Here is a 20,764-nt window from a genome sequence, read left to right on the forward strand (position 1 = left end):
CCATAACAGCACACAATCTAGATATAACTGACACCTGTGTTGTAGATGCATGCCATGTACACGCTATACATAATTTATTTTAAAAAGCAAAACTAGTATGGTATGTTAAATCAGGCTTCTGAATTCAAACTGAATGAGAATTACTCTTTAAAGTTTGGAGCACTGTGAAATGAGAACGGAGTTAGCTCAAATAAAAGAAGTCAGTGAATGGTTTATTAAAATGTGCATCCATTTGAGTTCATAAAGTTATTAAAATGTTAAGTATTCCAGTAGGGACCTTGCTCGTTTGCAAGACTCCGTGTTCTGGGAATAACCCTTAATTTCAGAAAGCAGCATCCTACAAGCAAAGGGATAATGACAGTCCCTAAAGTATCGTTACAAGCCATAAAGAAAGCACCTTAAAAGCCTTGGATTGATGAAACGTCTGGTTAAGTGGCGGGCAGCACGTTTATACCGGTGTTCTGACCCCGGTGTCTTTTCGCCGCTTAGGTTACTTGTTTCCCTCGCGTTATCTGGCAACCCCGACCAAACTGCGACAGCGCCAATGGCAGCAAAACATAACTGTTACAGGCGAGGAGGATGACAGCAATAAGGTGAGATGAGCACCGTTTCAAGTCCACGATGGCAGTGCTAATAGACTTTCAGATTATGTAGAGAATCGTATTGTGTTGCTCTGGTTTCACCTTCGTCTGAAATATTAAATGATTGGCAACTTTATTTCAAGTTAATGTAGTATTCCGGCAATAAAATATTAGCACACGCTCAGCAGCTAAAGCTAACTGATGTTAGCAACCCGACGTTTAAGTTAGCCTGTCGAGCCACTGAGTTAGCTGTTGTTACTGTATGTTGGCTAACTACCTAGCTCTGCTGCCGTTATCTAACGTTAAGTTAACGGGGTTGCCTGACAAGCTTGGGAGCTAGCGTTAGCTTGCAGTAACGGCTAACTAACCGCTCTCTAACCGAAGCAGGCCGGTTAGTTTCTGTAGCTACACTGTTGACTGTCCAACTGGAGACCGTTAGACCAGCTTGCTAGCGTGTGCTAACCGTAACTCGGGGCCTAAGGATGTCAAACCAGTTATCTCTAACCAGATTCAATCATAAAGGGGACGTCGTGTGCAGTAGTGATGTTACAACGTTATCCGATAAAGTGTATTGTAAGTATGAGATCTCTTTAAGTGTCATATTGTTTAACCTTCATCCCTCTCAGCTCATGATGCTGTTGCTAATGATATCAAGCACTTCAGTTTTTTTTTTTTTTTTTTGTATTGACGTGTCAGCTACTCAGCTGATGAATGCAATAACATAGTTAAGTTAATTCAGCAGTTCAGCAGGTTGCCTGTGTGGTTACTGCCACTGGGATCAATGCAGTGTTTGAATCTGGTTTTACATTCATGTTGTTGGTTGTTAAGTAGACGCAAAACTGGCTTAATGTGAGAATACAGTTCAGTCCCCACTTTTCTTTTTGCCTACGACTAATATGACCCCCTCTAAAGTGACCGTTTTTACTTTAAAATAATTCTAGTCTGCAGCGTGTTTAAACACATAATTAATTGGATAAGTATGCTAAATGTTTAAATTCTACTTAGAAATCACCAGCCAAATGAACGAGAAGAAGACAGATTAATGAGACTGCAAATTGGTTAAGTAGAATCTCACATTATTAGAGCAAAGCTGGTTAGAACTTAATTCAATTTTTATGACACACAATACACATTAAAGATGGGGAAGTGGGGCCATGGTCATATTCATGATTGCTCACATTCATTAATTCATACAGAGGTTAAGGGTATATAGAATAGGTACCACTTCATTTTCTGCATTTGTGGTGCAAAGCAATGATCCTGATGTGCTCTAACATTTCAGTACTCTTAACTGACATGTGGACACATTTGTAATTTAAAAAAAAAAAGACTGAAAAGACAAGTGATGCCTTTATTCCTGCTTGACTTGAGTGTTGCATTATGTTTCTGTAGCAAGTGATAATGATGAGTGACTGCTGTCCCTATGCAGATGAAGAACCAAGCACACACAAAACGTATCCTTAAGAGGAAAGTGTTAGCTTGACACACTGGATCTGCCAGGGTCATATGGAGGATTTTGGTGTCTGTTATTGTCTGTTGATATAGAAATAACCAGTGAACAAGTCCTCCAATAACATAGTGTAATGATTATCAGCCAGCATTCAGTCCCATTGTAGTGCCATCATCTGATCAATGCAAATAAGTAAATAAGACCATATTGTTTTTCTTGGTTCTATGTCCCGAATGACTGTTTACTTTTCAGCTTTCTAGGCCCAGATAATCTTCACATGCTGTTATGGCAGTAACTTTAGCTTTGTAGTTTATAAGTTATCAGATTGCAAAACAGTAAAAGGAACATTTAACCTTTAGTAATAATGACTTTACTCTGTGTGTTACATTCTCTCATTGGTCTGTCTCATGAAATGTTTATAAAGTGGTGGCTGCACTGAACTCCAAATCTGTCTTAATGTCAAGATATCTCACTAGCCAAGTGGTACACGCAACCAACATTAACCATAGTGCAGTTTCTCCCTGATGCATACTGGATACTATGTCGGGTCAGCAATGTAAAAGATGGCTTCAGGGCCCTGCTTCACTTGTTGCTATGAAACAGAACTACACGAGCCTGTGCATGTGCAGAGACAGTCTGGAGGCCTTGCCGAGTCTAAGCCTGTGAATCTGGAGGTGGAAGGGAAAGCTTTGGAAGAGCTCTGCTCCCTTAAACATGTACTGATGTGGTCATAAAATGTCTTAAATGGTAGTGGGCTGTGTGAGTTTACTGTTTGAGTTCCACAACAGTGCCTCAGCATTCCTCCTCTTTCAGCAATTTGTTTTAAATGTTAAAATCATAGTGTGTTCTCTGTTCCCCATCTCTGTTGTCATACAAGTTGTAGTAGTGAACACTGACAATAAAAGGTACGCCTTTGTGGCCATAGATTGACCCTCAAAATAACTATCCACCTTCAGGGTCTCCCATGAAAAGCAGTATTTTACATTGCCTGTTCAGGGTGTTGCCTGTAATAGTATTAGCTATTTCATTAAACGAATCAATGTTGAAAGTAGAGATCTCGGTCAGTTACATTGGTCATTATTTGTTTTATACCAACACATAAGATTTATATCCAGATTGATCTTTTTCAATGGTCAGCACTAATAGAGGTCTAAATAATGTCATTTTTTGTTTTTTGCCAAATCTGCTGCCTCAAGAGTTTTAGTGTAGAGTTGTAGTGTAGCTGTAAGTGTTCTGCATTTACTGACTGCCTGAAGAGAGATGATGAGCTGTGTTTGTGTTAGTCGTGACTGGTAAAAAGGAGTTAGCTGATGACAAGGCTGTGTTGCTAAGCAACGCACATCATGGGCTGCGCCTCTTGAAGCTTGAAGCTTGCTGTATTCTACTCTCTGCAAGACTGGGGGAAAGTGTAGTCTAGTGTTTCTGTTCATTATTGCACTTGTTATTAAGATTATTTAATTACCAATATCCATATGTAAAAAATATACACCTGGAGCTGTGCATGTTGTTTAAATACTGCAGGCTACCCTGAAGTCCTACTCTGCTTTAGCATAAAACAGATTGGTTCCCTAAGGAATTCCGTTCAATTCATATAGTCTGTCAGAGGGCTGGAGGCGCAGGGATGCACTGCTCAGCCCACACTTTGTCTCAGGTTATGTTAACTCATGCACTCACTGCATGTGTGTCTGGCTCAAATGTTGCTTGTGAGACCAGTGAGGGTTTTGTGCTCGTATGCGCAAGGGTTGCTCTGCTGTACGTTCACACATTGTGTGCAGGGGGACTGGGGTTTATTTTAAACTTATTTTAATAATATTTTTATTATAAAACTAGTTTGCCGGAGAGCCAGGGTGGGGGCTTTGTTCTCTGTTATATCTATATTTTTCCATATTGCACCTACAAGCAGGAGAAGATCACATGACACAGTTTGTTTTTTGTGTGTATATATTTGTTTATTGTGAAAAAGTGCGAGCGTGAACTTATGTAATATTCACATGCTGATGTGATTACCACCTACCTATGATTAGTATATATATTCCCAATATTGTTCAGATTTGTTGGCAGCTCACTGCATACCAACAACCACTGGGGCAAACAAGTTTACAAACTCAACACTACTGTAAATGCTTTGCTATAGTTTGACTGGCAACTTGCAGCTTTAAATACGTCATTGGTTGTAAATTTGTACAAATCAAGAATTTGTAGGTGTGACAAACATTTCTTTCGGAACAGAAGTGACAGTCAGACAGAAAGTATAGCCTGCAGACATTGCAGACTGTAACCAACCAGGTTCATACAAATGAAACAAAATACGAGACTTGGATTAGTTTGGTGTGTACCACAAACACCAAAACACAGTCAGACTGTGGGAACGTACGCCCATATTCAGATCAGTCCTTTTTCCGTGCTGCTGTGGTTTTTGGAGAACTTGTTTATTTGGGTAGGTGACTAATATGCTCCATTTGTCTTATTGATTTTGTTGCTTGCCCCAGATAACAGTGTTTCCCACAGGTGGAAAATGTATTGGTCTACCACAATTGTGGTAGAGGGAGTTAAAGACCCCAAAGACTGTGTCTACATTAAGCTGCCTAAATTTACACTAAATTTAATGTGGATGTTACTCTAAAGTGCATTAAAGATGAATTCACAAGCTAACAAATTGCTGCAGTATAATGTTTCATTCTACTAGACTCTTCCTTTTTGCTACACTTTCAACAGCTTTTCAAAGCATGCTTTTGAATGTAAGAAATATGGATATTAAAAACAAACGTTTTTGGTGACTCAGCAAAATAAAGTCTATGTATGGGAATAGAAGCAAATTATTTCTTTCAAAATTGTTTTAAGGTTTAGTAAAGTTAAACACATTTAACTAATTGCAACTTCCCATTTTGTTTTTGCTCTCATTCAGGAATTAATCATTTGATTCAGCCTAGGAGGGGAGATTGTGTTACTTTGGCTCTACACAAAGAGCCTGTAGCGCTAAAGTCCACCATTGAGTATGATTCCCTGGTTGCGGTGGAGGTGAGGAAGCATGGGGTGGAAATCTGACGTGTCAAGACAAACGTGATGACAGTATGGTCAACGGTGGAGAAGCTCAAAATGGAAAAACGCCCATGGAGGGAGGAGAACATTGACTCAAGCGAGGCCCAGCATGCCACTGACGATTCTGAGGATGGAAGCAGCTCAGAAAGCGAATCAGAAGAGCAGCAGTGCCAGAGGGTTCAGGTGAACAACAGCAGGTGTAAGAAGAAGGAGCCCTTGGCTGTCACAAAACCCCACCGACAACTCTGTCGCTCTCCATGTCTTGACCGGCCCAGTTTTTCCCAGAGCAGCACTGTGCAAGACTTTCGTGAGGATGAGACTAGTGTGGGAACAGGGATCAAGTCTGCCAGTGACAGGGAGTACCAGACCAAGATGGATTTTGCTTTGAAGTTGGGCTATTCAGGAGAGCAGGTGGAGACGGTGCTCAACAAGTTGGGAGCTGCTGCACTTATTAATGACATTCTTGCTGAGTTAGTAAGGCTTGGAAACAAAGTAGAGCCTGAAATTCAACCTTGCAGCAGTACGGCCATAACATCAATATCACGATCCCCCTGTGTTAAAGAGACTGTTAGTCCGGAGGTGTCAGTGGAAGATGACTCTGTGGATACCTTTGATAACCTCAGGCCCATCGTCATTGATGGCTCAAATGTGGCAATGAGGTAAAACCCTTAGAAACACATGCTCTTATTTAATTGATCATTGCTTTATTGTGAATGCACTTTGTGAGGCTTGAGTAGACCTGATACCATACTGTTTTGTTTTCAGTCATGGAAACAAAGAGGTATTCTCTTGCCGTGGTATCCAACTTGCTGTTGAATGGTTCTTGGAGAAAGGACACAAAGACATCACTGTGTTTGTCCCTGCCTGGAGAAAGGAACAGTCGAGGCCTGATGCCCTCATCACAGGTAGGAAAGCAGTTTTTAAGCAGTTGTTATTTGACGTTAATCCTAGTAGTTGGTATGTTTAGTTGGTGAAATATGTATCAATGTCCAGGGCTCCAGAGTGCGACCAAAATTTTTAAGAGTGCGACTAATAATTTTTCTAGGTCACCTGACGCTGCCTGGGTGAAAACATAAATTTATTTCGCAAGCGCATGATCTCTCTGTGTTCTCCTGTGACCGAACTCACACACTCATGGTAGGATCATATCATGTTCTAAAACAATAAGAGACAGAGCTCGGGCGGGTCCTTGCCTCTGATTGGCTGTGGTCCTGTTCACTGCGCTAAATTGTGTGTGTTTAAAAATTGCTGAGCCCCGGTCCTTCGGCGACAGCATCAGACTCGGAACCAGAGGAGGGGACAACCGAGTCTGGGATAGAGCCCGGCTCCGAGACCCAAATTAAAAAGGTCAAAATATATTCCTTCAGGACTGGCTGAAACAATTTCCCTGGCTGAGGTACAACAAAGGACGTAACGCAATGCACTGCGTGTACTGTCAGGAGTGCGGTCAGAATATGGCCGGAAATAGTGCATTCGTGAACGGGTCAACAACGTTTCGTATCAAACTTTTATTTGGAAATGTTTTATTTTGCTTAGTGTTTTAGTTTGAAATCTAGTCTGAAATTTCAGCTCAGTGAAGCACTTTATTTTTCTTTTTATATATACTTGTGCTTCAAATAAAGACAAGCATTTCTCTATACCTTATTCTTGTTTAAAAATAAAAAATAATTGTTTTAAAATTCACATTATATGAAAGTTATGGAGAGCGATAAAAAGGTGACCTTATTAAAGGCAACGCAATGAAAAATTTGGGTGCACCTACATTTTGTGCTGGTGCACCTAATAAGGCGCACCAGTGCAACCAATGCAAAAAGTTAGTCTGGAGCCCCAATATCAGTCAACAGTCAATTTACATATAAGAAGAGTAATATGGTATTTGTGTACATGAGTGAAGCATGACACACACACATATATATATATTTAAAGTTTCATTCAATATATTCAAGCATTTATTCCATATATTCAAAGATTAATTTCCTGAACGGCATGCCATAATAAATAAACATTAATGAACAGCTTGATTGCAGGGATTTATTTCTTAATACAATACTTTATTATTAAGGAAAAAACCGGTATTGGATCAGGGCTCAGAAGATACTCAATATTAAATGGGGATTGGGGGCAAAAATAACTTTTTTACAGTGGTATTGAATTGGTACCTAGAATCATAGTATTTCACTGGGACTACATTTCGAGTTAATTTGTAAGCTGTTAACAGGGAGCTGTTAAATTATATATATTTAAATGATTCAGTTAATATCATAAACATGACGACTGGTCGACTATTGACTTTATCTTACGACTATTAAAATGACTGCCAAAAAATCTAGGGACGTTGGGCCGATCCGATCCAGTATCGGTATCGGGACCGATACCAGCGTAATTCACGGATCCGAATTTCCCGATCCAGCCTGCAGAGATATCCGATATCCATGAGCCATGTCTGCGTTAACGTTGTCTGCTGAAATGACTCCACAAGTGATTCCTGCCGGCCAGTCTGCTAGCTGGCCGCAAACTGTGGAAAGGATTTCCTGAACGGAGGCGCGGCTCAATGAGACACAGAGTTATGAGACACGCCCCCGCTCAGGAAATTCATTCCGCAGTTTGCAGCCAGCTAGCAGGATAGCATTGAGCAGCATTGTGGCTAGCCAACATGTCCGCTGTGTGGAAATACTTTACACTGGAAACACCGCAGACCAAGCAAAAAATGCAATGTTTGCAAAGTCGTGATTCAGAGAGGATTATATCAGGATTCAGGATTTTTTCCTGTTAACAGGATTTCCTGTTTTTCTGACTTCCTTTTCTGACCTTATACTTACCTCAAGTTGCCTTTTGGGACATACATGCATACATACGTACATATCATACTTGCCTGTTGAGAGGAGTTAATTTCAGCCTCATATAAAATCAACAATAATGGTAATACTAATATTTAAGCAAACAGAGCTTTGGTATCGGAATAGTATTGGTATCAGCCGATATCCAAATTCAGGTATCGGGTTCAGATCGGAAGTAAAAAAAATGTGGATCGGTGCATCCCTAAAAAAATTTTGAGTCGGGGGCAGCCTTACAAAATACATTGTAATATTGGTTCTGTTGTTTTAATGGAATTTGCGCTTAATGAAACATTTGTCAGCATTAAAACCTACTTGAAACGTCTCTTACAGATCAAGAAATATTACGCAAGCTGGAAAAAGAAAAGATCCTGGTTTTCACCCCATCTCGGAGAGTTCAAGGCAGGAGAGTGGTGTGCTATGATGATCGCTTCATAGTGAAGCTGGCTTATGATTCTGAGGGAATTATTGTGTCAAATGACAACTACAGGGACTTGCAAAATGAGAAGCCAGAGTGGAAGAAGTTCATAGAAGAGCGTCTACTAATGTACTCATTTGTCAATGACAAGTAAGAAACTGAAAATGCATTCTTGTGGCAGCCAAATGATGTAATAATGTACTCTAGGACTAGGAATAGACATTGTTTAAAAATAAAATATCTCCCCCAATACCATACAAACTATTTTTTTTATATCAAACTTGGTTAGAAGTAGATATGGTTATTTATTAAAAACATTTTAAGACTTATCTGTTTAGTCATTGTATGCTGACCATTGCTAATTAGAAAATCGGGGGAGACCAGTTATTAATTCTGTTTTGTGCCAAGGACTCTTTATGCTGGAAATAATAAAGCTGACCTTTTTAATAATGAAATATTTTAGGTTTATGCCGCCTGATGATCCACTGGGAAGACATGGTCCAAGCTTAGAAAACTTCCTCCGCAAGCGTCCTGTTGTTCCAGAGCACAAAAAACAACCTTGCCCCTATGGTAAGTTCCCCAGAAATATCTGGATAATGTTGAATTTCTGTCAGCCTAAGTTCACGGTTTAATTTTCTTAATCTATTCTTTCTTTAAACAAGGAAAAAAGTGCACATATGGACACAAGTGCAAGTACTATCATCCAGAGCGTGTCAACCAGCCACAGCGGTCAGTGGCTGATGAACTACGGGCCTTTGCCAAGTTGTCTGCGGTGAAGACGATGAGTGAAGGGGCGTTAGCCAAATGTGGTACTGGTCCAGTAACTGTAAAGGGGGACAGCAACTCTGAGGTCAAACGTGTGGCCCCCAAACGTCAATCTGACCCCAGTATTCGCTCAGTGGCCTGTGAACCGCCAGAGGCACTGTCCGTTATTAGGAAGTCTGAGACAAATTCAGTGCCTTCCCTTGTGTCTGCTCTCAGTGTGCCCACCATGCAGCCTGCCAAGAGCCACGCAGCTGGGGCCTTGAACACACGATCAGCCAGCAGCCCGGTGCCAGGTTCTTTGCAGTTCGCACACAGTTCCCTGGAGCACATGTCTAGTGTACAGTACCCTCCTATTTTAGTAACCAATAGTCATGGCGCCTCTGTTACATACAGTGAACAGTTCCCAAAGTATGACTCAGTTAGCGACCATGGATATTATTCACTGCACAGTGATTTTTCAAATATGAGCATGAGCAGCATGCATAATGTCGACAGTTTCTGTAGCATGGAGCACGAGCATGGTGTGTATCAGAGAAATCCCAGCCACTGCCCTGAATCCTGCCTCAGCCATTCAAACAGTGACTCGTTCTCCTCTTATGGGGACCTGTACCCAAGCTCTGTGGACAGTAGCTTAGAGGAGAGCATGAAGGGGCAACAGCAGTCTCCTGCACAAAGTAGGATGCAGACTTTCTCCCATGGGTTTCGTCATGAAGCACTGACTAGGGTACAGAGTTACGGACCTGAGGAACCCAAGCAGGGCCCCCGTAAGCAGTCTGGATCTCATCTAGCACCGCATATCCAGCATGTTGCAGTGGGAGCCAGGTCCAGCTGTCCTGGAGACTATCCCCTAACTCAGAATGTCCTCCCACCTTTGTCCTCACAGCCCACACGGTCTCTTGGTATGACTCGTATGGACAGCATATCAGATTCAAGGCTATATGATAGCAACCCAATGAGACAGAGGCGACCTCCACTGTGCCGTGAGCAGCATGCAAGCTGGGACCCTCTGCCTTGTGGTAATGAGTCCTATGGATATCATTCGTATCCATTAAATAACAGCCTGATGCCGTGTTGCGAGCGGGTGATGGTCCGCAGCATGCCAGACAAGATGGAACAAATCTGGAACTCTCCATGGGAGATGCCATCTGCAGTTGAACATCAAGAGCGGTATGTCATCCCAGACCACCAGTATCAAACATATCGGAACCTTTGTAACATCTTTCCTGCCTACGTAGTCCACTCAGTAATGGAGAAGAACCCTCATTTGACAGATCCACAACAACTCGCCGCTGTCATTGTTGCAAAACTGAGGTCATGCCATTGAGCAGTTAATCTTATTAAACATTCAAAAATTATGTGATAAGAGAAACACAGATCTTGATTGCAAGGATAGGCACTTGTTAAATGTTGCTGTATGTGCAACACCTGCCCTCAGGAGTTTTTTTGTTTTGTTTTTATGTCTCGGATGTGAAATCTGGATATCGGATTTTAGAAGATGACAGAAGTAATCAGCATAGAGAAAGTTTGTCTAATAAGTTTATCTCAAATTGTAAGATGTTTCACATATGAAAGCTATGTTTTTATATAACGTGTGGTGCAGTTGATATGAGGTAACACCTTATTAGAAATCTGGTTCATAACACATTCATACTACCTGAGCAGGAGCTTTGTATCTTATCCATGATTAACTGAACCATCGTTCAACATAATTCAGTCTAGAAAATACATATATAGAATAGTCTGATAACATTTGGCAGGACTGTTGAATGTCCCTTCTTCTGAATAGATTCCTGTTGATTTAACTGATTACATGATGTATGAATATTGTGAATGGAGCCCCAAAGTGTTCAGTCTTAAATAAATAAAATAAGAAATAATTATCAAGTAATTAAATGAAATAAATAATCACAGGAATAAATTGTGTAAAATGTATAACTGAAACAATAATTTGTGAACTACTTTAAGAAATATTTAAAACTCAACTCACTATTATGAAATGTTATTTTTTTTAATCTTACAGCAGTTTATTTTTATTTCATAATTAACTCCCCCTCTCCCAAAAAATGCCTTAATTTAAAAATGTATTTCATAATTAAATTTTTCCCAATTAGACTTAATTTGTAATTTATATATTTTACACATTTTATTCATGTTTATTTCATGGTGTCTTTTTTCTTTTTATTTAATGTTGAATACTTTGTGGTTTCATGGCTATGATGGGCAGCTGGATAACCATCATAATTTAAGCCAAACTAACATAGCTAGCTCTAACACTGAAACTTCAGTCAGTGTGAACTAAGTGGATCAATAAACAGGTTAGCTACATGGCAACGCAGGCGAGATAGGAAGTAATAACTGCACAACCTCTCCACATATACCTTATTAAATCTGACATAAAAATACGTCAACATTTGTACAGCGTGTAGCTTTTATGAGTTCTTGTTCAGGCCCTGTGAATGTGTTATGGAAGGCATCTCAAGTGTTTCTGGTGCAGTGGAACTATAAATAGCCTTGCTTAGGTCTGCCTCTGCTGTAAATAATTCTTGTGACTTTTTAGTGCATTTACTTTGAAGATAAGTAAGAGGGAGGTAGGTACATACCTCACAGCATGAACTATGACATTTAATGGCCTTATATCTGAATGACCTCACGCTTTAGTCATTGTCTGATTGGTTTCAATGAGAGTCTTAGTCATTGAAGCCTCCTCTTTTCAAATGTAAAGCACTATCTCAGTATCTAAAGAGATATATTTTCTCAGCCTCACTTAACAAAGCTACTATTTTGGTAGAATTTGACAGTGCACAAAGCAAGCCAAAAAAGAGATTTGACTGGCATACATGTGCACATATCTATGTACATATAATCACACAAAAGCCATTATTTCAAAGTCATTTATAAGCTGCTAAATAATGCCAAAAAAAGATAGACTTTATATAGTGTCAGTATTCTGCATAACTTTACATTTTGGTTCACAGAATTGGATTATAGTATAAACTAACATCTGTGTTTGGATAATTTCCTATGGTGTACTGTATAGTTCCCTTTCTGATTTTATTGGATGCTATGTCCAGGATTTTCCTATTTATATATTTGTCAAATTTGTTGTGCTGATTCTTTTCAATGTGAAAATATTCAAAGTATCTTTGTTTCAAACAGTAGCTCTAATGGACTCCTTCAAGTTGTCAGCGGAGCAGTTTGTTTTCAGGAACATGTTCATTTTGTTTCAAAGACTACTTTTACATGCACTTAAATATTGATTCCTGATGCAGAAATGAGAAACCTAGTTTCCTTTTATCAGTTTAAGGCATTAAGAGAAACTTGGGTTACCCAGTTAGATTTCTGATTGAATTTGGCCATTTATAAACTTTCTTAGGGGTGTGCTAGTGTGTGAGACAGTGACCCAGGACAGGGAAGGTATCACAGTGGCAGTAATCTAGCAGCATTAAAGGCGTTATTGTTACTTATCCCCATACATCGTTACCTCTAGAGTAATAACATCCAAAGTCCAGTCTATGCTGAACAAAACGATTGATTTCCTTATTATAAAGGTAAATGGTTTAGTTTATTAGATAGGCTTGAACAGTAAATCATTTTTCCGAATGTGCTTAACAAGTTTCTTCATTAACATATTAGAATACTTAAAATATGGCAAATCTTTATAAAAATGTGGAGGAAGGAAATCTGCCGTCTGACTAACTGTGTAAAGTCAAAGTGGTTTTAAGTCAGACTATTGCAGTGCATCTAAATGAGTTGTCCAATTTCATGCCTTAACCTCATTTCTAACACTTACCTGGTCTCTTTTGTGCATGTAAACGTAGTCAAACTTTGAGAATTGATTTCACCGGGCTGTGATGTGACTTATGTAGGGAAAAGTTGTAGAAATGTACTATTGAAGGTGCAAATAGAGATGGCATTTACCGTCACAGTTTAAATGTTTGCACAAGGAATTCTGCAACAGACTGAACATTTACTTGATGTTACATTTGTCAGATAAAATGATAAGAATCTGGCTGTAACAGTTAGGCCTGGGAGTGAGTTAAATATTGAATTTGTTTTGTGATATCTTGTAGAGTATGAGGTTTCAATGATAAAAAAAAAAAATGAAGTGAATGTTAGAAAGCATGTTGAAGAGAAAATTTTCTGTATGGCTTTTTATGGGAGGCTGAATTGCTCAAATACAGATGTACAGTACGAATACATGCAGCCAGTCTCCAAGGATCATGGAAGTGTTTGGCTGTGCCTTGCAGCACATTGCTCTCAGGATGCTTTCAATTTTCTAATTTTCAGTCTTGCCCTGCCAAAAACCAGTGGTTACTGGCAAGAGTCTACTCTAATACTGCTAGTAATGATATATTTTGTGAAAATCCTACATGTAACATGTAGTACCTTAAAGTTAGTTATGTACAGTTGACACGTGGAGATGGCATTGCAAAACTTTGTACTTTTTCTGTATATCCTTGTTATGCACCTTGAGATCTAGAAAATTGGGCCAATAGGGTGGCTTTACATGATGCAGCTTTTTTCAGATGAAGTGATGTTGTTGTCCATTAAGGTGCGAAGTTTCCATCCAGCCAAAGACAAACATTGGTGTTAAAACACTGATTGATTGGACCTCATTAATTTTACTCATACTGGGACCTAAGGATGCTAATGGATGCTAAGGGATGCTAATCATGACAGTTTGGTATGGCCCGGAGCTCATCGCGTCAAACTTATTCACAAGAAATATTAACTAATGGGGCAAATTTCCATCACTTTTGCTAAGCGCAGTCATGCTCCCGAGAGGATCCACTCCCTTGATTTTAATGATCCATTGCCTTTTCTCTACTCCCGCCCTCAGGACAAAGTGCTACATGAAACATTCAGCCTACAATTGCAGAGAGATTGTATCATGTAAAGCCAACCCTAACGGCAAGATCATGCGTTGAGTGAATTTAAAGGGAAATGCCACTTACTTTCAGGATTCTGGTATGATACTCCTAGGTTTACTACAGGATTGCATGACTGAACGTCACAGATTTAGTTCTCAGTATAGTATCACATGCATGTGAAAGAGAGGAGGTTCCATTCTAATGTCTAATGTCAGATTTTTGTTAAGACTCCAGAGTCAAATAACAAAAATGGATTAGGGGACAGTTTATTGTTTTAATGAATAATTAAAAACAGAGGGAAGTGATGTTGAGTTAGAAAGTTGGTCTCCCATTTGTATTAAATGGTGCAGCCTATGTTTTGATGACATCGCAGACCTGAATATTTGTCCTTTGATTTAGTAAATGGTTCATAATTATAGAGAAAAATTTAAAGAGAATTTTTTAAACTGAGTGGTATTCCTCTTTAAGAAGGCTAACTATGTGAACCTGACTTTGTCTCATTGGTGGTGCTTCAAAAAAATATATATTTCTTTATAATGTTTAGGTACAACCGTGTATATGAACAGACATAAAGAAAAAAACATTTGAATGTGTTTTGCCCAAATGAATTTTGGGCTTTGCTGACTTTGTTTTTTCATGAAAAAAGACAAGGCCACTTAAGGCTGGCTGTCTGTTCATGAGAAGGTGAAACAAACTGCCTAAATGTTTCTTCATGTGAAACAATCAGATTGCAAGGCTGCTGTCAAGGTTGTTTCTGGCATTTGGCTAAACGTTTGCGCGCCATCCTTTTTCCTCGAGATAGTTGAATTGTCATAGATTACAAGAAAATTGCCTTCTCAGTGCAAAAAGACTGAAGTACTTTATACCGCGATAAATAAACTCTAAAACTAAGAGCATCAACATTGAGAGACCAAATGAAGATCTCTAGTGGCATTAATATCCTAATTTGGTTTTGTAATATGTTTTTAATAATAGTGAGATCCTTGTTTAACCTGAGCACTGGAATAGTCAATTGCCCTGATGAACTCAGAGTTCATTTACTTTGGTTTGTTAAGGAATTAGTAACTGTAATGTAGGCCACAACACAAATATACCAAAATGTAAACAGGTTTCATTATATTGGTTTATATTCATTGTGGGAAATATTCTAGAAATGTTATTTTGGGTATAAATAGGTAAATCAGGGGTTATATCCATATCAACTGAAGCAGTTTATGACAATATAAACTTAACATGGGATTGGGCTGTGATTTACAGTGCATGAAATTAATGACAAATCAATTTAAACTGAGAGAGATCTCGTTATATTGTCCATAAAACAAAATTAGTTTATGGTTTCATAAAGACATGCACACATGATTGAATTTTAACTGCTGATTTTGCTCGCAAGCTTATATGTTACTATTTCTGGCACAGTGCCACATTGCTAGCACTTCTCTGTAATTAGATAAAATGCACTCATGGGCCATGTGGGCTTAACAAGTAGCCTATTAGAGCATATTCAGATTCAGAGCTCAGTGGCTGTGTGTCCATAATGCTGAAATAGTATTTATGGTAGCTGCCCTAATCCTAAAAGGTAGACTCTGCTTTTACAAATTCCATCTGGACATTTTCCCCACATGAACAAAGTGGGAAAGAAATGTTGTGTAGGGACATACGTTTCTTCTTTTTGCTGTCTTTAATTGATTTTTCTGTCTTTATCAGAGATATTTCAGTTCACTACAAGAAAGAATCTGTGTTCCCTGAGCAGTAGACTACTTCCAGGCCAAAAATAAAACCCTCACTATCGCTACAAAATACTTTCAATGTACCAATCCAGTATTTTACTGCTGTGCCCTAAGGTTACACTAAATGCCAGAATGGTGGTTCATAGTCCCCACCCTCCCTTTTGAAAGTGCCGCAAACAACTAAGCCACAAATGTCTAGAATTGACTTTTGCTTGTTGATACAAATTGTATCTATACCTTGAATGTAACAAAATATGAAATGTATAATATGAAAATAGTTTTATTTAAATAAAGGGGGAAAAAATCAATGCCATAATGTTTGTGACACTGTGTGTCACTGGGAGTAGCCCATTGGTATGTACTAATTCTTACTGGGTACAGTAGTTAACTTACAGGGACATTTACGTGCTACATAAAGGTGCACAGATACCCTGTGTACAGCAGTAAGCATCATGTCCTCTCTGTAAATAGTCACACGTGTGTGTGTATATATAGAAGGCGATCTGTAAATGTAACAGTAACACTTTCTTCAGTTGTTCAAATACTAAATAATTTCTGTGTTGTAATCTGTGCACCTTGGTTAAGTGCATCTATTTCCTCTGAATTGACATGTCTGCTTTATGCTATTTTAATGGGAATTTCAATATTTTTAAATATATTTTGCCTAATAAAACATGCCAAAGTTATTCTTGGGTGACTTTGTCAAACATAATTTTTTGTGACTCAACACACGGGTTGTCATGCAATGAATTCTATATTTCAGGGGACAAATGATTTATTTTCCACTTGATGTAAACTAAGAGTAACTTAACACCAAACACAAATCTGTGTCTAGACGGACACTTAAAGCATAATACAGAAATTGCAGTGGGAGTATCAGAAAAGGGCAGTATCAGTAGCATACTGAATGGCATGGTTCAGTGTCAGTTTTTACTCAGATTTGTGTTTGATGTTTAATTCCTCTTTCAAGATACAGATCCTTTTAAAACAGGACTTTTTGGAGTGTTTGGCAGTTGATTTAATGATGAACCCTGTATGTTGACAAAGCTGTGGTGTGTTGAATTATTCACCAACTGTAATTTCATCATTTTGGGCAGTTTGCATTCTGTTGTTTGAAATGACCAGTCTGTAGGTTGTAGCTGACCCTATGGGAATTAGACTAGTGCTATTTTCAAGATGTTAAGACTGATATTGTCAATATAGAATTACCTTAAGTTCGGTATCAGTTGTTGATGGCTAAGATCAAGACCAAAGTGATTTTTTGACACATTACATATCTGTTATGATAATTGGTTCAGACACATTAACAGTTGTGGTCAAATAATTGTGAACCCCTTGACGTCTTGCAGTTTTTACTACCATATAATTCAGAAAGTGAATTGCTGGCACGACAAGAGGTACACACATTTGAATATGACTGTACATATATACACAGTGTAATACTCAGGTTAAATCACACAAACATTTTAAATCACATACTTGGGTGTTTTCTAATATGGAGAAATGCAGTGGTCACATTTTGAAGGAGTGGAGGTCTCCTGTTTGAGGCAGACCGTTTAGTCTGCAATGTAAAAAGGGAAATATAAAGCAAGTTTTTTTTTGTGTTGTGATGATCTGCGGTATTGTAATCCACATTGACTGGAAGGCATCGCTTTTTTAGACCAAAATATACAAAAAATAGAATATTTGGGTCTGTGGGCTCAAACAAAATGTAAGTCTTAATGACAAAATGTGTTTCTCTCCATAAATAAAGCAAAATTCTGTTCACACTTGTGTTCTATCTTTTTTTAATGAGACGGGAAAGAGACCTGACAAGATGACAAAGTGTTTAAAGCTGTGGCTACTGTAGTTATTTATGTGGGGGAAAATAAAAAATAAACTGTGATGTCTAAAGTGAAGAAAGGTAGGAAAATATTTCCCTTTACCGAATATCTCAGTATGCTTTCTGATCAATATGTATAGCTCTCATCCTCCAGCAGCGTATGCAGTAAGTAACATTTCCTAAGATTCAAGCATTCTCTGTACCAAATATTCAATAACTATTACACATCTTGAGTAAATTAACCCACAACAGAAAAAAGCGAGATGTATCCAGTTCATGCCTTCCCCATAACAGCAGAATAGATGGCTTGAAATGGTTGTTCATTGAAAATAGTCTTCATTGTTTGGTAGAGGAAAGTAAATAAATTGGGAACAATTGAGCCAAAGAAAGTAATATCTGATTTATTGGCAACTTGTGCAATGGCCTCATAGGTTTGGTGGTGGTATGGCAAAACCATGTAGAATTAAAAGGTACTCTGCAAGCAGCTAATCAAAACGGTAAACTTGGTACTACTAATCCCAGCAGAGCCATGACCTTTTGCCCCCTTAACAACCGCGTGTCATTTTTGTGCATCTATAGGCTGAATGTTTTAATATAGTATATTGAAACTTGTATAGTTAGACACAAGCAAGACCATGTTGTTACTTTGTTTCTTGCATATGCACGCCTTCCACCCCTCTGTATGTACAGTAGCTGTAGCTGTGCAACAGGTTACACAGCACATGCACACTATCTGCTGGTTAAATGTTGTAATAGCTCAGGGCATGTGTCATTCAAACACACAGGCATGTAAACTGACTTTTATGATTTCACATGAATGACACTAAAAGGGCCTGTTTAACTAATACAATATATCAAAGTAAAAAAGAGGCTACTGCTGCTTGTGCCTAACTGACTGTTTACATTTTTACATTTGCTACGAGGTCTGCAGTGATATATCATGTTGACATGTGCAGTATCATAAGGAGAGACTTGTACACGATTACACAATAGCACCATCTTAGATGTCAACACATTAAAGTCTTCAGAGTTTCTACAGCTTCAAAAAGAAACTCCTAACTGCCTATAATCATCCGTCTATAAAAGTACAGTGACTAGAGATAACACTTCCAAACTCACTAATATTGATTACTTAATAGGTACATCTGTGTTGACCCCACGTACAGTTCTGTGTACCGTGAATATAACTATATAACTATATTTTATAAACTGTGGTGCAATCTACACAGTAATCATAATAATAAAGGAGGACTTGATATTTCGACCTTCCTCAAAAGGTCTGTTCTCTTTGGCCAGATGAGGGATTTTAGCACAATTTTCACAGGTCAGCATCAACCTTGACTTTGGAGGATTACGCACCATCTTGCCTTTGATTCAGCTGCAGTGAGCCGCTCATTCAGTGAGTTAAGACTGTGGGAGGTCATTCTGCCCTGGGAGTGTAGGGATGAGTCAACATAGAAACGCAGTGACGTCTCTGCGCTGTGCTCTCTCCGGGAATATTAAAGCACCAGCCGGTCTCCAGGGATTCCTTCATGCAGTCACTTTTGGATTCTAATCATCAGCTGCTGTTGTCATTTCTACTTCGACATTGTGCGAGTGTATATTTAGCATTACAGTCCCTTGTTTTTGCTTATATTTTGATTTTAAATCATCATTTAAATATGTAAATAATATGTTAGAAGGCATACTCAGAGTTAAGGTTTAAAACTAAACCTACATCAAGAACACTAACTGAAGATTACATGAAAACACTGGACAGACAGAGTCAACTTAATTGAAGAGACATCAGCAAAATACCTTTGTGACTTGGACACATGAAGCAAAAGTAGAAAAACACAGATTTAACTGAAAAAATATAAGTTAAGACATAATCAGCTAGGCGCCGCTGTGGAGGGCAATGTGTGATTGTGCAATGATTTGAGTCAGTCAGACACTGTTGACGACAAATTCTCAATCTGGTGGAGGAGGAAATTTCATCCGGAGGAGCCAGAGACAGATGGTATGACTGAGTTTTAACGCATTGAGCGTTTATTACACACACAACACTCGTGGGTGAAGTGGTACAAAAATGACATATTTTGGTTTGCTGAGAGCTGGGGAAAGTATGGTTGGTGAGTCACCGTGCTCTAGCTGGTGCACACCAACAAAAGCAGAGAGGCCTGGGGTCTTGTCTCCCATGATAAAGCAGTCTGGCCGACCAGCAGCCGGACGTCTGACGCAAGGTACATTTCAATAAGCACAAAGCTATTCTGAGTGTTCGGGGTTTCCCTTTAAAGGAGCATTTCTCCAGGATATCCAGGACAGAACGGTTTGATGACTACGAAAACAACTCGTAACAACACCCCATGCTCTTGTGCCACCCAGGACACCACATCTTAGCCCAGCTGAATGTTTCTGTCACTTACAGCACCGTTGGGAATGTGTGTGGTAACAACAACTGTCTCCACCACATTACATTATGATCCTTTCTGTTGGAGTCTGTATATATGACATAGAGGGAGTTAGACATTTCAAATATACTAGATTATTACTGCTGTTATAATCTGTGCTTCACATGGTCATCAGTTTTTAGGCGTTTTGCCCTGATATTTCACTTTTCTTTGCGGTTTGGACGCAGATGTTTTGGCCTTTTTGAAACTCAAAACCGCTGATTGACATGACCTCTGGTATAACTTTCATTCAACCCAAGTTTACAGAAGTGAAATTGTGAAGTTACCTCAGAGTTTATTTAAAACATGATTGTGTATACCTCCTGTAATTACTTAAAAGTGGTTCAAACCCTGTTGCAGGTGCAGTTAGGGCCACCACGACTTCAATGCTCGTTGTATTAACTTCCTTTATGTCGAAAACTGAAACAGAACACAGATCAAAGTCACTGAAACAGATTAGTTGACATGGTTGATGTAGACAGAATAGATGGCAGTGTGCAGACACACAATGACCACAAAAAGCTCAACGATACAGTAATAAGACCATCATATGAAATAGAAAATAAATACATTGATTGAATATATAATATATATATTGGAAATGTGTACTTAAGCAGAAACAAATGACAAGAAACTGAATACTACTAAATACTTTAGTTTATTCAGTAGTTGCCTGTGTAGTAAGTTTTTAAAAGACCCTTTCTCTAAACCCCTTAAAAGGATTTTATGATTATTATCTACCAAATAGTTTCTGTTGGTTGCCGGCAGACTGCACCAACCCTCCTCTGGTGTTCTACTGTTTCTAAAGTAGGTTATAAAAGTCATTGC

General features: G+C 38.8%; 1 protein-coding gene across 2 annotated transcripts; it reads left to right on the forward strand.

Moving 5' to 3' along the window:
* Positions 1–421: 421 nt before the first annotated feature.
* Positions 422–17,452, forward strand: zc3h12b (zinc finger CCCH-type containing 12B). 2 transcript variants are annotated; one of them, XM_051401374.1, is made up of 6 exons: positions 422–593; positions 4,937–5,729; positions 5,836–5,975; positions 8,238–8,472; positions 8,786–8,892; positions 8,985–17,452. In XM_051401374.1, exons 2-6 carry the CDS (start codon positions 5,095–5,097, stop codon positions 10,409–10,411), a joined length of 2,544 nt encoding a protein of 847 aa, XP_051257334.1. In that variant the 5' UTR covers positions 422–593; positions 4,937–5,094; the 3' UTR covers positions 10,412–17,452. The 2 variants fall into 2 exon arrangements, with proteins under 2 accessions (XP_051257334.1, XP_051257335.1); XM_051401375.1 differs by lacking the exon at positions 422–593 and adding an exon at positions 604–1,154.
* Positions 17,453–20,764: the final 3,312 nt, after the last annotated feature.

This window comes from Dicentrarchus labrax, unplaced genomic scaffold (assembly GCF_905237075.1).
Source record: "Dicentrarchus labrax unplaced genomic scaffold, dlabrax2021, whole genome shotgun sequence".
NCBI lineage: Eukaryota > Metazoa > Chordata > Actinopteri > Moronidae > Dicentrarchus > Dicentrarchus labrax.

What these genes read in the sequence shown, in the direction of transcription:
- zc3h12b (XM_051401374.1), top strand. Translation starts at nt 5,095, where the DNA reads ATGACAGTATGGTCAACGGTGGAGAAGCTCAAAATGGAAAAACGCCCA. An exon ending in GGCTCAAATGTGGCAATGAG is followed by an intron (nt 5,730 to 5,835) that starts GTAAAACCCTTA and finishes TTTTGTTTTCAG; the next exon opens with TCATGGAAACAAAGAGGTAT. An exon ending in TACTCATTTGTCAATGACAA is followed by an intron (nt 8,473 to 8,785) that starts GTAAGAAACTGA and finishes GAAATATTTTAG; the next exon opens with GTTTATGCCGCCTGATGATC.